We start from the raw sequence: 18,399 nt of genomic DNA, 5'->3' as shown, positions 1-18,399 counted from the left end.
TGAGAACATTAAAAAAATACTCATATCGGTCCAGCCGTTTTCAACTGATGCGCTTGCCAACTAATTATAATTAACTTTTATTGTATAACATAGATATATAAGATATCAGTATATACAAGTACATAAGTTTAAAAAATTTTTTATCATATATTTACAGGTATTACTAAATATAAAGGCATATTTCCAAAAAGTGAATAAAATTTTTTTCAACTTCTTGTATTTATATCTTTCGTGTATATATCTTTCTAGTTTAAATCAGTTAAAGAAATATATGTTCGTGCAACGAAATTGATAACTTGCTTAAAAATGAAAATATAGTAAGATTTGTCAAAGCAAAAAGACTCCAATGGGCAGCTCACGTTGTAAGAATGGGACCTAAAAGAAATCCGGCCAATATATTTAATACTAATCCGATAACAACAAGGCATAAAGGCAGACCGAAGCTGAGATGGAAGGAAAAGTTGTACAAGAACGCCAGAAACCTCAGTGTTCTGAATTGGAAAACAACTACACAAGATCCAAGCAAAAAGAGGCAGGTTATGAAGGAGGCTCAGGTTCACACTAGACTGTAGTGCTAAATATAAAGAAGAATAAGAAACAAATATATGTTAATTATATCACTTTACTTTATCTGAGACATGTAGAATAAGAAACATTTATGTACTGATAAACGAATATATGTGTTAGGATGAGAATAAAGAATGTTTGAGATATAACGAGTGGGTATGAGTTTGGTCCTAATAAAAAAAAGGCTGGATAAAAGTGAAGCAATATTCATACATTGATGCAATTGGTATAAATTAGATGTTGAAATATCAGTATTACATTACTTAGATTTTTATTAAATTTAAAGAAAAATATTTATGTTTAATAAATGCCAGTGATATTTTATGTAAATCTAGCATTAAAGATACTAAGTACTAAACTTCAAGCTTTAAAGAAGAAATGTTTTTTATTTTTATTATAGCAAAAAAATATAAAAAATATTTTATATTTAAAATAAAAAAAAATAAAAAATAGGTCTAACTTTTTTCTTATTTTGAATCTAAAAATATTTTATTTAAATTTATAAGTGCGAAATTTTATTTTTAAAAATTTTAAAAGTAAACTTAAAACTAATAATATATAATTTAATAACAATTTTAAGTATGAAATAATTCAAAAAACAAAAAATATATTCGATGAGTAGAAACAAATAAAATATGCAAAACTGATGTAAAAATAAAAAAAAATTCAATATGTATATGTATAAACCTATAGATATAAAATTAGAAAAAAATTTTTATAAAATATTTTCTAGATTTTTTTTTTCTAGATATTTGTTTTGGCACACTTATTTGAAATTTATTTTTAAAAATAAAAAAAAATAAAATATACAAACGAAATCAAATCGCTGAGAATTTATAAAATAAGATAACATAATTAAAATTTGAATTTTTGGACAAACAATCAATATGATTTTAAATTTTGAAGTTATTACGAGAAAATTAAACACTAATATTTATGAATAGTTGATAGTTTTATATAACTAGTTAACTCAATTTAACGTACAAAACACTTTATATATTAAAAGTTTTGGGTAGTCGAAAGATTCATTTCATTCAATATATGATAATTCTCTTTAATAATCAACCATTATCTTTGGAGCAAAAGTAGGCATCATTAAAATTTATACAAATTTAAACTTATTGCTAAAACATATCGAATCCAATAGGTATTATCCAATATTATGGGATTTACTTAATAAGATCAAATTAATTATCACCAAAATCGCAACGTTTTTATTTTAAAGATATATAACGTGATGACATGAAAGTAAATTTAATTTTATTGAAACTTCATTAAAGGATTTTATGATAGTGAAAATAAAAATTTGATGATAATTACAGAGAACTGCTATATATAGCGAACTTCTAATGTATTATGTAATATGATGAATCGCTATAGTAAGGTATCCTTCTTTAGCAGAACAGAGTTGATGGAGTGCGCTATCACCTTAAGAAAATGGGTCTGTCCGAAGAGATAGATTGTCGACTCTGCTTGAAAGCAGATGAGACTTCCAGTTACATTCTCTGTGACTGTCCAGCCTTGATCTGGGCCAGGAGGTCTCTGGGTCGAGAACTACTCCCCCTTCTGATATTAGGAGGTCTCCAACGGCCGATATTTTGGCTTTCATTCGGAAGGTGAAATTTCTTCTGTTTGGATAGGGTCTGTTGCAGCACAAAAGATCAACCATGGTCGCAGTGTTCCGCTCCATTAAGAGCTGGTACCCCATTTATTCCTATTCCTATATAAGAAAAGAAAATCCTTACACTGCTATATAAATACATAAAGAACACTTGTTCTTTATGTAGCGTCGGGTAGCAGTGCAATAATATGATCTCTTTAAAAACAAGGCGATCAAGGGAACAAGGGAACAAGCTATTCACCTAAAAATTTGTTATATTGGTCGTTTATTATAATTTTGAAGAAACACGAAGGATTTATGAGACAATCCTGTTTTTTATAATCATGTTTTTCATTATAAATAATTATGTAAAAAAATAATCTCATTTTGTTGTTGATAACTTGTAATTTTAATAAGAAATTGAAACGAAACTTGGCATCTAATTATTATTCAAACTTGCTTATTTCATTATTGACGGGCACACATTTTCGACAATTTCATATATAAAAACTTTGCTATATTTAACTTTCAACTCGGAAAATTATATTTAGCAAACGCCGTAAACGCAAGCAATTGCATTTTTACGCTATAATTTTATAATTCTTAGTTTTTTCGATTTTCATCAATATTTTTGAAAACCAAATTAGCTATGAAAGCATTAGCTTATTTTGTAGAGATTTCAGAAAACATGATTGTCATTCAAATACCGAAAATTATTATCATCTATTATTATTAGCAATAAAATGAAATATAAAAGTATCTTCGGGATGCTAACTTGATGAGAAAACAAATAAAATGTGGGATTAAAAACTATTGTTCTCAAATGACAAATATCGGAAATATAAAGTCGCTATAAAAATAAAATAAAAATTGGAAAATAACATTGAGACAATGGCCAAAAGGTCTTAATGTTAAATGCTAGGCGCTAACACATAAATTCCTAGTTTCGATCTCAACTGAACTCAATTTTTTAGATGTGCCAAAAAGTGAACGTATTTAAAGCGATTTCTATATGGGTAAAATATTAGGATAGCAATATTTATATTTTATACTATCTATGTATATTGCTCTTTTAATTGCCATGCATTAATAATGGTTAATTATAGTATATATTTTGAATGGATAGTAAGCGAATAGATTGTTTGAACAAGTGAATGCTGGAATCTAAAAGCGAGTAGGTAATGTAGATAGTTGATGATGTGTTCTGCGTGCATTAGTAACAGCAGTCAAAAATAAATAAGAATAGAAAGAAAATACAATAATAATAATAAAATGAAAAAATAATAAATAATATATATAATCCTAGGAAAGCTAGGAACTCAGCTTTTATTATTAATACATGTGTATTGAGGATGAATCAAAAAAAAATTAAACTAATAATAAGCTGCAGTATTTAGCGTTAAACATTCATATAGATTTTCTCATATTCATATATATATAAAGCCATATATATAGTATAATTTTGTATTTGCAATCAGAGAACTATTGGTAATAAATATTGTATTATTATTATTCAAAATGCGAATCTCCAATAAGGATGACTCACTTAGTTTTGGATCCGTTATTGTACTAAGAGCGATGTCTCTAAATTTGTAATTCAATTTTGATCAACCTTCTGGTTTTAATAATATATGTTGAAATTTTTACTATAAATATTTGTTACGTATTTAGCTCTGCCATCTCCTTAAAGAAGTCATTTCCTAACAAGTTACGTAAGTGAATAATACTATTTCTTGTTAAACTTAGGATTGTATTATTTCCCATGTGATATATTTTCGACTAAAGTTGTCTAAATATGTTTTAAGTTTGTTACATCTACCAGACATTCTCCGACTTCTATTAATTTTTTATCTTATAACACTGTTTAAAGAAAATATGGTAATTCCTATCTCTGATAGCATTGTAAGTTATAGAATATCTTGAAAACTATTGTTGGTATTAATAATTCTTGGAAACTTATAAAATAATTTTTGGATTCATATGCAAGAATATAGCACTCATATATGGCTTACTGGATTACTGGATTACTGAACTGTAATGACATATAATGAAGGTTATAGAGATGTTAACTTTTAATAAAACTAAAAATTTTGTTATAATTGCCATTAAAATATCATTTTGGGAATTATACTACTTGAAATGTTGTTCTCATTTGTCGGTTCAAAAAGCCACATACACATGATAACGTGCTCTTATGTACTTTTAGTTTTGTTGGGGAAAACAATTGTCTCGTGACAGAGTTTATATTAAAACAAATAATAATAGATTTCGAAAGCGTAAATAAAAGAAATATACATATATATATATTCATAGTTTATATATACATATGTATATTTAAATAAAATTAAGCAGAGCAACGGTGTAGAACTCATAAATTATTAGTCTAATACATGTGTTAATAGAAAAAATTTTAAAATTTGTTCTCTTTCAAAGACCTCGAACTTGAACGAGAGTAGAAAGCTGTTGTCGCCATTTGTTGCACATAATTCACAATGTGTATATGTGGTCTGGTATGATCAAAAAATTTTCCTTATAACAGAATATACATTGATATAAATGTTCTCATACTCTCTAAATCGATTCCTCTTTTAATCAAAAAATTAAAATAGAACAACGATCAGTGGACGATACTCGTAGAAATTATTCCACACATACATGAAGAGAAAAAAATTAAAACTTTTTAATGGGATAGACGTGGAGGCGTTTCGAGCTTAAAAAACAATTTGTTTTTTAGCTCCAAAGATATTGTTTTCCTTTTAATTGTGCTGCCAAGTCTTTCAGGGTCGTTGTGGTGTGCAAAAAAAAAAAAAATTAAATAATTATCTTTCGTGTAAAAACTGACATCAATTTTTATTTCAATTTATCTATCCACCGTTTGCACATCTACACAAAAATATATTATTTATTTTTTTTAATACAAAATCAAATATATTTTATTTAAGATAAGAATTACAATTTCACAATAATATAGTCCCATACTATATTTCGTAAACATTGTTCTGGACAAGGCAAAAAAAAACGCGTAACACAATAATAAAAAACTGGCTATCTTATCATAATATATATTTAATTAACAGACTGCACTAATTTTCATTTAAAAAAATTAATCCGTTTCAGAAGCTTTGCATATATACACACATATATATATTTAGCATACATGTATATATACATATATATATATATATATATATATATGATATATAGGAAAATGATAGAAAATGACATTAGCACTGATAAGAATGGGAACCTCTGAAGATAGTAATGGAATGATAATGACGTTTTATTTTTTAGTGTATAGGTACATATATGACTATAAATAGATATTTTTCAATTTTTCGCTACGTAGTTTTTTATTTACTATAATTTTCTTTAACAACTGTTATTACTTATTTCATATATGTTGTAAAAACTTGAAAAAATGCTTAAAATTCAAGTTTTTAAAAATATATTTAAAAATAATATATTAATTAATAACTACAAAGTAAACTTTTTTGATGTTATTATTGAAATTCTTAATGGATAACATTAATTTAAAATTATTAAATAATTAGCTATGTACATATAAATATACTATGACAGCAATAGAAATTACCTAAAGCTGTAGCAGAAGAAAAAAATAATTTAATAAATTTACTAAAATAATTAATGTACTCTTTGAAAAAGTCACACTGCATTTAAATTACTCTTAAGTAACTAAATTAATTTGGCCATGCACCCATCGTTCAACATTGTCTACATAAATACATGAAATTAAATTAAAGTTAATGCGCCAGCTAACAGTACCAAAAAAGGAAAGAAAATTCCAACTAGCAATACTAAAGCGAAAAGAGAAAACAAGACTAAATTAAAAAATCCCTAGAAAACAACCGCATCACCATTTTTAATATCAAATAAAAAAAATGTAAAAGTATCATTTAAGTTGTGAGAAATAACGGACACACAAGGATCAGCAGTTCTATACGATAAAGAGAATTTTCCGTTTAAAAGAACTTAGTATATACATAGGAAAAATAAAAACTGGAAACTAGCAAAATTGAAAATTTTACGTTTACTTAAAAAAATTAAGTAAATTGATCTCATTTTCGTAACTTAAAAATTTAAACTAGCTCTAGAGACTTTATGACTGTATCTAGAATTTAAGTCTTATATAGATCATATTTTAGATAGAGTTAATTAAATAAAATTCTCCAAAAACATCATTTACAGGGCAATTCTGGCAATGATCTTTCAGCTCATTATTCTCAAAAATCTTGCAAAAGATCGTTTGACAGATCTTTCTTATTCTAGCAGCGGTCTTTTGCGAGACTGAAAGTTGTTTTTTAGGTCCTTCTAAAGACCAAATGAAAGATCTGCTATTGATTAGATCTTTCGATTTCGATCGTCAGTTAAGATTTTGTTTGTTTTTCGTGTATAAATTTTATTTTAAATAAAATAAAATACATAAGTAAAATAAAAACTATTAATTTATTAATTTAAATTTGAAATAATAGAACAATTTCATTTTTAACGACGCAAATTTAAAACTGTATATAAAAATTTTAAAATATATATTTTATATATTTACGTATAATATATATATTATTTATATATTTAAATTTAAATATTTATTAATATTTTAATATTGATTTATTTATTTACTAATATTTAATATTTAAACTATAATTTTAAAAATTATTAATTTTTTTTTCCGCTGTGTTAAATGCAGTAATACCTGCTACCACTTCTTTTATGACATGAGTTATATTTAGTAAATAATCATTGAATTGTAATTTAACGTCAGTTATGATAGGTATAATAGTTTATAGCTATGGGTCAGGGTCAGTTAGTTAATAAACTGATTCTCTGAACTTCAAATTTGGCTGGGTACAAGTAAACCCTTGGTACTTGCAATCTCAAAAAAAAATTATTAACGAATAATCAAATATAAGAACCAATTCCAAGACACCGATTAAGTGTATTTAGCAATACTCGAAAATTCAATTAATTAAAATAATGTAAATAATTATTTATGTATAAATAATAATAATAATTGAATATATAATATATTATGCGGCTTTCCTCAGTATTTGTATTAAAATTCAATTGTTAACTTGCATTTGACAGCGATTAGCAGCTGTTTTTGATTTTACTACGAACGAAATAGAACAAAACAGCTTTCTACCACGAATTACAAATGATAAAACATTTTTTTAATAAACTTTTGTGCCAAAAAAGCCAAATTTTTGAAACAGTCTTTCCTTCGATATTTCGAAAGACTTAAAAATTTATTACAGAACTGCCCTTTTATTCAAATGTCGTATTTTAGAAATAGGAGTATTAAGATCATTTAAAATAAATAAGCTTTAATTATTGTAGTATATATAATATAATATCAGGGCAATTCTGGCAAAGATCCTCAAAAGTCTTTCTTAATATTTTCGGAAGACCGTTTGTAGAAAACGCAAAAGTCTTTCAAAAGTTTTATCATTTGTAATTCGTGGTAAAATGCTGTTTTGTTCTATTTCTTTCGTGGTGAAATCAAAAACAGCCGCTAATCGCTATCGCATGTAAGTAAACAATTGAATTTTAATACAAATCTGATGAAAAGCCGTAAAATATACTATATATTAAATTATTATTATTATTTATACATAAATAAATTTAGGTCATAGCATGAAAGAAATGGTAGCAGCTATGGCTCCAGTGGCAAAAAAAAATTAATTAGTTTTAAATTTATAGTTTAAATATATATATATATAAAAATAATAAATAATGTAAAAATAAATAAATTAATATTAAATAAATATTAAATTTTAAATATAAATAAAATATATACATTATTTATAAATAAATAAAATAGTGTAGTATATCAATTTACGTTTACGTCATATTAAAATAAAGTTGGAAATAATTGTTCCATAATTGTTACAAATTTATTTAATTCATTAATTAATTATTAATTTTTATTTTCATTATGTATTTTATTTTATATAAAATAAAGTGACAATTGAAATCGAAAGATCTAATCAATAGCAGATCTTTTATTTGGTCTTTAGAAAGACCGAAAAGAGCTTTCAGTTTCGCAAAAGAGCTAAAAAAGTATGGTGAGCTGAAAGATGCCAGTATGGCCCTTTATTTCTAATATTATTTCTTAACACATGAGAAAGCACAAAAATTGAGATTGGTTTTAGATATTCTTGATAAAAGTGTCATCATATCTAGTCATGTCAATTTATGTTTTATTTATTTTAAAAACAACAACGCACCAGCATAAAAATCTCATAAACACACCACATACATCCTACCACATCACCCACAACTCACCACACTTCATGTATTTTGCCTGTAATCTATTGTACTAGTTTTCTAAGTCCATGTAGATCATTTACCTTTACTTCATTTTTATTGAAAGTATTTAATAGAAAATCAGCATTAATTTTAAATCAATAGTTTGACATTGTTCCGCAAAACTACAGTTACATATGCGATTTTGTAGAAATTAAATAGAAAACTGATCAATCAAATAAAATAGAATTTATATATTTCTGGTAAAAGTATTATAATAAATTTATGAAATGAAATTGTAATTTACATAATTATCGTTGATAAAAATGTATTAATGCATTTAATTATGGAAACTTATGTCATATTTGAAAAACCCAAAATAGTTAAGGGGAATTCTTAACGCGATAAATATAATTTTATATATATAGAACGAAAAGTTTTTTCTGATATACACATCCGTTAATAATAATAGCTCTATTTAAGAAAAAATTTAAAAATGGATACATTTTTTTCTCTCTCAAAGTAGCAGTCGTAATTGCTAACCTCTGTTAGTTATTTGTAGTATAAAAAGAAGAAAAATGCTTGGACTTTCTTAAAAGTATAGTTATTCTTAAGTAAGTATTTTAATACTATATTTACTACATTTTTCAGTTACGGATATATATAAACAATGCATTTGCAAACAAACAGAGAAATGGGTAGCTTAAATCGATTGGTATATTACTGACCAATAACTAGAGTTGATATGGTCGGTCTTCGACAAACCCCACTTTGCGGCATAAACAACTTCAAAACCTTTATAAACATAATTTTGTAACGTAATTATGAACTGCAACTTATTTAACTTAACACAAATAAAAAAAAACAATTTAAGCTCTTCGTATCAACCGAAGAAATGCTTATGTCTGCAATCACAACAATTAAATCTACCAGAGTAACGCACTACATTGTGTGCTTCATGGGCGCGAAATCAATAGAAAAATCGATCAAAATGTCTTATGCAAAAATTCTTAAAAATAATTTTGATTATTCAGCACTACTAGAGCCCTTTGCGTCTGGTGTCCGCCGTATTCAAGGCCAAAATAAAGGCGCTGTTGTTGCACGTATGTGGCAAATCGAAATAAATGCACTAACGCATTTACTTTTTTGTAAACTCAAGTGTAGAGTCTCTTGGTGCCTCCCTCCTCGTTTTTGTGTATTTCCACAGAATTATTTAAAAATAATTCTGTGGAAATACTTAGCAATAATAGCAATAATCTCATTATTTAAATAACTAACAGAAAATCAATATAATTTTTGCTATTTATCACAAACTTAACTTACAATTGATAAATTACAAATAAATATTTGGCATTTATTCGAAAGTGCAAAGTAAATAAAGATTTTATTCGATTTACCATCAAATTCCTTAGACAAACACATATCGTTGAACTGCGCATTACCGATTGCCACAGTGCTGTGCTGTAATTGCATTTGATTGTGTTTTTGTTGTTGTTTAGTGTACTGATATAGTTGTTGTTGTTCGGCGTCTAGAACGTTATGCTCAGAGGAGGCAGTACGTAATGGGTTGACACCACCGTTACCAGTTATTGAATCGTTTTCTTCCTCCTCTGCTGGATAGACACAACTTCGTGGCCGAATGCGACTTGCACTAAATACACCCCCTTCGTCGGTGACCGTTATATGAAAGTTCTTTTGATAACCGCGACGTGCATCGTACGACGTACTCGAATACGTTAGCCCGGTGCCGTTACCGTTTAGTGCTGGGCCTGCAGATATATCGATAGTTGATTGTGGCACGGATGCGCTTGGTTGTCGTAAAGTTAAATTGACCGTTGTATAACTTTTCTGACTATTATTAATGCCGCTACAATTACTTGACGTTGGAGAGACAAGAAAATCGCGTGTGTACGGTGGTTCGGGTTGTACAGTAATAACTGAACGATGTCGTATGGGAGATTTGAGCTGATTGTTATTGTGTGGTGTGTGTTGGTGAGCTGTTGGCGACGATAACGAAACATTTACTGATATTTCTGACTCGCCTGAGCTTATCGGACTGGTGAGAGTTGATGATTCGTTAGAAAAGCTACTCTGCTGAGAATGTAGTGAACTATTGTGGTGAAATTGTGGACTGACAGCATTGTTCGAGGTAAGTTGCGAAGGTTTTGGTGGTATAGGAGGTAATGGTGCTTTTCTTAGTGGTCTGTGTGGTAGAGGCGATTGTTGCTTCTGTTGTAGCAGCTGCTGTTGATTGCGTTGCTGTATGTGCTGTTGTAGTTGTACATGTAGTTGTTGTCTTTGTTCGAGAACTTGTTGCTGTTGTTGTTGTTGTTGTTGCTGTTGCTGTTGGCGCTGTTGCTGAGTTTGCAAATTTAATGTTGTTGGACGAGCGCGAGGTGGATGTTGTGGTGGTGTAAATGGGATTTCTGTTACCGCTGTATTATTGTTATTATTAATATTATTACTATTATTATTATTGGCTGTTGGTGTTGCCGTATTATTTGTTGTTTCATAATTAGAACATTCTTGCATATCACTCACACTATTTACACTCGTTAATGCGCGTTGTGTCGGTGTTATTGTTTTTGTAATTGCTGGCATATCACTTGTACTTTCACCGACACTATTCTGTGTAATTACACTATTTGAATTATAAACATCTTTGAATTTCTTATTAACTTTGTTGCTATTTGTTATTTCACTAGCACTAGCACTAGCACTACCACTATGACTATCACAATTTTTTACCTCCACAGGATTGTGGGAATTATTGAATTTCGTTCTGGACGACGTTTGGGTCAATTGTAGGTTTTTTGTGGGCTTCGTCGCTACAATAGGCGGGTGCGTTGGTGCTGCACGTGTTGGTTTTAAGGGTGTAGGTGGTTTCTGTAAACTGTGTTGCGTTTGCAATTTCACTTGTTGTTGTCTTTGTTGTTGCAGTACTTTAGCTGGATATGCTTGGGCTGGCATCGGATTTGCAGCCAATTCATTACGCAACATTTGTATACAATTATCACGTTGATGACAGTTCTCATTCACGCACTGTGTCACTATTGTATCTGGTATGGTTGGAAATTCTTGTTTCATTTCATGAAATAAGTGCATAATACTTATATTTGTGCAATTACAGTTTGCGTTTGCTATATTCGTTGTTGTTATATTTGAATTATTTGGTATAGAATCCGTAGTATTATTTTTCACTGAACATTTGTTATTGTTACTGTTATTACTACTACTATTATTATAATTATAGTTATTGCTTAGAGTATTGACACCATTAACTCTATGGATATTATTACCGTTATTATTACTGTTATTGCAATTATTAGAATTTCTTTCGCTGCCACTTTCGTCATTATTGCTACGTTTTAATAAAAATCCTGGCGGCTTTGGTGGTTTAGCCGCCATTTTAGGCCATCATTTAAAATAAACACACACCTGAAAACCAAAAAAAAAAAAATCATATAATAAAATCATATATAAAATCATATATAAAATCATATAAAAATCATATAATTAATTTGTATAACATTCTTAAAACGCTCATAGAATTGAAGCCATTTGTAATTAATAAAAATCTAATTAATGTTATTCAAATTGTTCACATAAATTAATATTAAAATCATTAAACAATTATTAATCATTTTCAAATTTATAACGTAAAGTTCGAATGGGCTAAATTATCTGGATAGTCTATTTTCTATTAAGTAACTCGAAAATACAAAAAACGCGATTAGTTCTAATTAATCTAGTCTTTTTTTTTTGATTGTTTATACTTCTAGCTATAATTTCCATATGATTTATTTTTTGCTAAATCATATTTTCTGTTCGAAAACTATATAAAGTTAAGGGTTCTTTTTTTAAAAGAACAATTCATTACTTATGGTTTTCTAAAATTTAAATTTATATTACAAAAAATTAAATTTCACGAGAAACAAATTAAATATAAACAATTGTTAAAAGTAATAATACATAACGCAATTATATTAGAACTATAATATAAACTATATATTATATTAGAACTATAATGATTTACAACATTCAGAGTTAGTTATGGAATAATCCGAAAAACAAATAAACTATAATTAGTTGTCAGGTTAAATAGAAAGGGGTTAAGACTTTTATGACATGATATAGACTTTTCACGATCATACATTATTTATTAATAAAAATTTTGCTAGATATTGACAAATACTACCAGATCGGTAGTATAGAAATATAGTGGTGACTGATACTTAAAAGTTTCGATTTGTTAAAAAAAATTTGATATCTACAAAGCTTAAGATAATTTATAAACTATTTTAAAAATCAAATTCTACTAGGTATTAAATGAAAAAATATTTAATGAATCAAAACTAATCTAACTTATTTTAACAAACCGTTTCTAAAATATTGTGAATTTTTGCGAACGATTTTTTAGAAAAATTACTCTTAGGGACATTGTATATGGGTGAACCTTGAAAATACAAATATAGACAATATAAGTTATAAAAAAAAACCTGTATAAACTGAAAATTTTACAAATAAATAAATATATACTTATTTGTAATTAAATCTCAGGAAAATGTGATTGCGATATATTTTACTTTTTTAAGATAGAAATTTGAATTTGAAGTTTATATTGGAGAGAAAAGTTATTGCTAAATCAATAACTTTTCAATCAATCAATAACGAATTATGCATTTATCGTTAATTTGAGTATTCGTTATATTTAAAGCGACTACTGTATTAGTATATTAAATGAAAATACTGAGTCGGGAACTTCTATCTCCATTTGTTATTGGGAAATCCACAAAAAAAAACAATTCTCATTCACATAGCAGGGTACATTTTATTCGATTAGAGTCAATCGTTAGCACAATATATCAACTATAATGGCAATGCTTTGCTGGACTAAGAATCAAGTATTCTATTGTGTTAAACATTGACAAAATATCAAACCATATTCGAACCTCATTCGAATAGTTGGGTACATTTTATTCGATTAGAGTCATTCATTAGCACAATATATCAACTATAATGACAATGCTTTGCTGAACTAAGAATCAAGTATTCTATTGTGTTAAACATTTACCAAAATATTAAACCATATTCGAACCTCTATTCGACCCTCATTTGAATAGTTGGGTACATTTTATTCGATTAGTGTCATTCGTTAGCACAATATATTAACTATAATGGCAATGCTTTGCTGGACTAAGAATCAAGCATTCTATTTTGTTAAACATTTACCAAAATATTAAACCATATTCGAATACATATTCGAACCTCATTCGAATAGTTGGGTACATTTTATGCAATTAGAGTCATTCGTCAGCACAATATATCAACTTTAATAACAATGCTTTGCTGGACTAAGAATCAAGCATTCTATTGTGTTAAACATTCACAAAATATTAAACTACATATATTTTTTCTGACAACTCTTAAAGTAACTAAACAGATTAATTTATTAATTCCATTAATAAATACTCTTTGAACAAATATCTTCATTTCATTTTCATTTTGCATTTTTGTAAATGTTTCATAAAAAACATAATTTAATTTACAAAATATAATATTAAAATCTCAATGTGGCAAAAATTGTTTAAATTTATTTTTTTTAATATTATTTCATTTCCAGATTTAGCGCAGACACTAATTTTAATTTAAATTTTAAAAATGTGCAACTTAAATAAAATAAAAAAGAATTATGGTTGAAGTATCTAATAAACAAATGACATGAAAATTTAAAAATATTTATGACACAGCACCAAACAGAAAATCGGCAAACAGCATAAAACAAACAAGTATAATATACACCGTACATAATATGTATAATAGAGATATAGATTCAAATTTTGAGTAAAATTTTTACCCTTTAAGCTTAGTATATATAATTTTTAAAATAAATAAAAAAAAATTACACTGAAGCAGTTAAGCAGATAACAATGGCTGTATTTTAGTTAGTTTTGATTTAGTTTGCTGTGATTTAATTTATGTTTTTATTCGCCTCGATTATCTACATTAATTACTCACATTTTTAAAATAAATTTAAACAAATTTATAATTTAAATAATTTATTTACACGAATGAGTATTCGTTTTTATTAACTTTTATTTTATTTGTTTTTTATTTTTATAAATTCTATATATATGTAGTAACTGTCAAAATTTAGTTATTACACTACACTATGCTTTCTTTTTCATTTTTTATCTTTAATTCTTTTCTTTAAGCAAATTGTAATTAATTATATTTTTTTTAAATATTTTGCAAAAAATTGCCATAAAATTATGAATTTTTTTTACACAATAATTCGAAAAACGCAGAAAAATGTTTTTGGCGATATTTTCTTTACGAGATATAAGCGCGTTTGTTCGATTTAAATGCTAGAAGATAACTAAAAATTCTGCAAATAATCTACGATATTCTGCAAAGAAACAAAACAAACAGATTTATACATATACATATTAATACATATTATATATACGTATAAAAATCTGTACTGAGGTATACGAAAAACTTGAAAATGTGCTTTTTTAATATGTCGTGTGAAAGAGTCTAGGCGATTGTGTGAGAGCAGGTCGCACTCGGCGTATACGTTACATGTTTTATATTTATTATTTTTTGTTCCCTCAATATCCCATAGTGGAATATTAAAAACAAAAAACAAAAAATAATTAAATATTCCAAACATATAAAACAATTTCTTTTGGCCTTTGAATTGATAAGATAAAATATATCGACTAATTTGTATTAATGTAGACACTATATATGTAAACGATATATGTTACTTGGTAGTTCTCTCATATACACATAAGATATTTATTATTTTTAAGCTTAATACAAATTAAGCCTTTTTCGATTGTATTGGATTGGGCAAAAAGTATTCGGCGGTTTTCTACTTCCTTGACTTTGAAATGGTTATTATTATCTGCTAATTATTTTATTTATTTGATAAAAAGTTTGATATATTTAACACTTTATTATGATAAAGGTAACAGAAAAGGAAAAATGTTAATACGTAAAAAGATTTTAGCTGTTTATGGTTCACTTACTTTATCAAATTCAACTGTCAAGAAATTGCTCGCTAGAATTTTAGATGAATTTTTAGAAGACACTTCACTCTGATTGACTATGAACAAAAAACTCGATAAAATTGTAAATTAAGTTTAAAAAGATGGACAGGACATGTGAAATCTCGCAACATATCAAAACGACTGACAATTGATGGACCGAATTTTAATCTGTAAAACGAAAAGTGTGTGATAAAAACTAATTCTTATACGATAATGTTGTCTGAAAACAATTTTGGTCTAAATACAATGACCAAATTGTAGCTAAGTGGAACTTACAAGTCAGAAAATAATGCTATGTATTTAATAGGCAAATGATTGATTTCAATGTCTACTGTCAATAATGCCGTTGCAATAAAAAAATAGGTGAAAAATGAAATAAGAAAGGTCTTGTTATATCACGATAGCTACATAATTTTTTTGTAATACGAGAAATATTAGGACTTCTTGAAACTAATAATTATGTATTTTGAGTTTTATATTTTTCAATTAAAATTGTTACCCCATAATTGTATTCCAGCTAATAGTTTTCTGATTCTTTCGTGAAAGTAAAACGTCAACTTCCATAACATGATGAGAATTATTGTTATTATACTATTTTTATTTTACATTATATTAATTGACATAAATTTACTTGCCATAAAAGATAATAAAAAGGTAATGGGATGGTCAAAGAGGGGTGAAATCGTTTGCAGATCTTCCAACCACATTCATCTGTTTTAAAGCTAAGTTCAAAATAAATTCGACTATTATAACCAATAGTGTCTACTTGGAGGAAACCAGAGGTGGTTTAGAAACTGAAACCAATTGGCCCAGTTTTGACCGAATTATTTGCATTAGTTTTATCAATCACTATAAATTATAGAATATAAATCACTATAATTATAGAATTTCTTTCGATATGTGATTCATCAAAAAAGCATGAATTGTCTTTCAGTTTGATGAAAGGACTGTTTAACTTTCATAATCAATACATTATTTTACTAGTTGCATTTATTATTTTTCGGAAATACACTATTTTAAAACCTGATAGTTATTATTTTAAACTATAAAAGAATATTTTTCTATATCGTGCGGGTATAATCGCATTTTATTTTAATTTGGGAGTTATTACACCAACGGATTTCTTAAAACCATTAATAATATATTAAATGAATAAAAAATTATTGAATTACTAACTCAATCGATAGCAAATACCAATTACGCTCAGGTTAGATTGGAGTAGCGCCCTTGTACACTAAAACCCACTTGAGCTCAAATAATAGCCCGTTGTGATACCACGGATTAGCGTATTAGCGTTGTTCATACGCAGACCACTAGGACCTACATAAAGACCGCAGGTCCTGAGAATTAAGGCGAGAATAACATTCCGATTTATAAATAACCAACAGTTGATACAACAAAGATTCCTTAAAGGAATCGATCATCCATCTTATATATTCCTTGTTTTCAATTATAAAGTGGGTAGACGAACCAATGCAAATAGATAGAGTATTCATTTGTGTTGGTACTTAAAAATACAAATTTTCAGTTCATTGCATATGAACAAGAACAGAGCTAATAAAATTTAAGTATAGATTTTATTAATTGAGAATTTCAGATATATATATATTTTACGTAGAACGAAAAGAAATAATTTTGATATTTTAATATTTTTATATGCAGGTATATAGTAAAATATGATACAAATATGTGCAGATATAAAATTTTATTAAAAATAAATGCAAAACAAATTCTTAGAGATATCGAAATGGTCAAATGGCAAAAAAAAAAAAATTAAATAATTTATTTCTTATATATCCGATAGAAAGATCAATTTTGTTTTTATATATTTTCTGCATATATAAGATATAAAAGAATATAAAATTTTTTATTTATTTAGCATTTTTCATTAAAACATTTCAATTTAATATTTCGAAAATAACCGAAGTGTAGGTGTAACGAAAAAGTCGAAAATTGAATGAAAATAATTTTATATATATATTTTTAAATATATACGAGTATATATGTATGTTTAGTATGTTCATAATTAAAAGGAAATAGAAATATCATAACAAAATATTGGATATATTTTGAACAATAAGAATAGCAGTACGAACTAGTATAAATAAGTATGTCTGTATGTTTGTAAATAAACATACATACAGACCCACGAATTAAACCGACCAATGTAGGGAAAATATAAAAGTTTAAAAACAATTTTTTCCCATCGCGAAAAACATCTTAACACAAAATTCACATACAAAACAAGTACAAAAATACTGTGATTTATGAATGAAAACTATTTTAAATGCTTAATTAATATTGTTTTGTTTAAAAAGAGAAAAACACTACACAACAGATAAATATTCGTATTCTTATTTCGTATTGAAATAAGAATTGCATTCGATTTAAGAACTTTACTGTAGTCTACAGAAATTAGTACAAATGCATCAAAGAATAATTTACATATTCATTTGTGAATAATTTCAGATTGTTTTTTATAAAATTATTTAAAAAAAACTTAAATATATCTATGAAATTCATTAAATTATAAAAGTTTATATGCGATGCACAACCTGAAGTATTAAGGGGTTTGCAAAAAAAGTATCTTATTGAAAGCAGTTTATGATTACAATATATGTAAATATACTTTAAAACAATTACTAGATAAATTAGTATAAATGTATGTTTGTAAATATTTCACTTATATATGTACATACACACATAAAAAATTAGAACTTTGTACATTGTTTTTTGTGATACATTTTTTTTTTTGTTTTTATAATGAGGGAAATCCCATATTTTATGTATGGCGTATAATAAAAATAATAGCAAAAATAAAACAAAACAAATTTATCTTTTGACAAAGCAGTTTTTATATACACAGAAACAAACTCAACAATATTTTCATAATATAAAATTATTATTATT

The 18,399-nt window shown here is 26.6% G+C and overlaps 1 protein-coding gene across 1 annotated transcript in view; it reads right to left on the bottom strand.

Annotated features, from left to right (window-relative positions):
* Positions 1–9,745: 9,745 nt before the first annotated feature.
* LOC119674129 (putative uncharacterized protein DDB_G0286901) overlaps positions 9,746–18,399 on the bottom strand; it is an 11,877-nt gene continuing 3,223 nt past the window's right edge. Inside the window, exon 3 of the mRNA XM_038085254.1 lies at positions 9,746–11,850. Coding sequence (XP_037941182.1) covers positions 9,746–11,850 — 2,105 coding nt within the window. The remainder of the gene's footprint in view (positions 11,851–18,399) is intronic.

Source organism: Teleopsis dalmanni, chromosome 2, assembly GCF_002237135.1.
Source record: "Teleopsis dalmanni isolate 2A chromosome 2, ASM223713v2, whole genome shotgun sequence".
Taxonomy (NCBI): domain Eukaryota; kingdom Metazoa; phylum Arthropoda; class Insecta; order Diptera; family Diopsidae; genus Teleopsis; species Teleopsis dalmanni.
The sequence above is the reverse complement of the archived record's forward strand: the minus strand, read 5'-3'. Positions and strand labels throughout refer to the sequence as shown.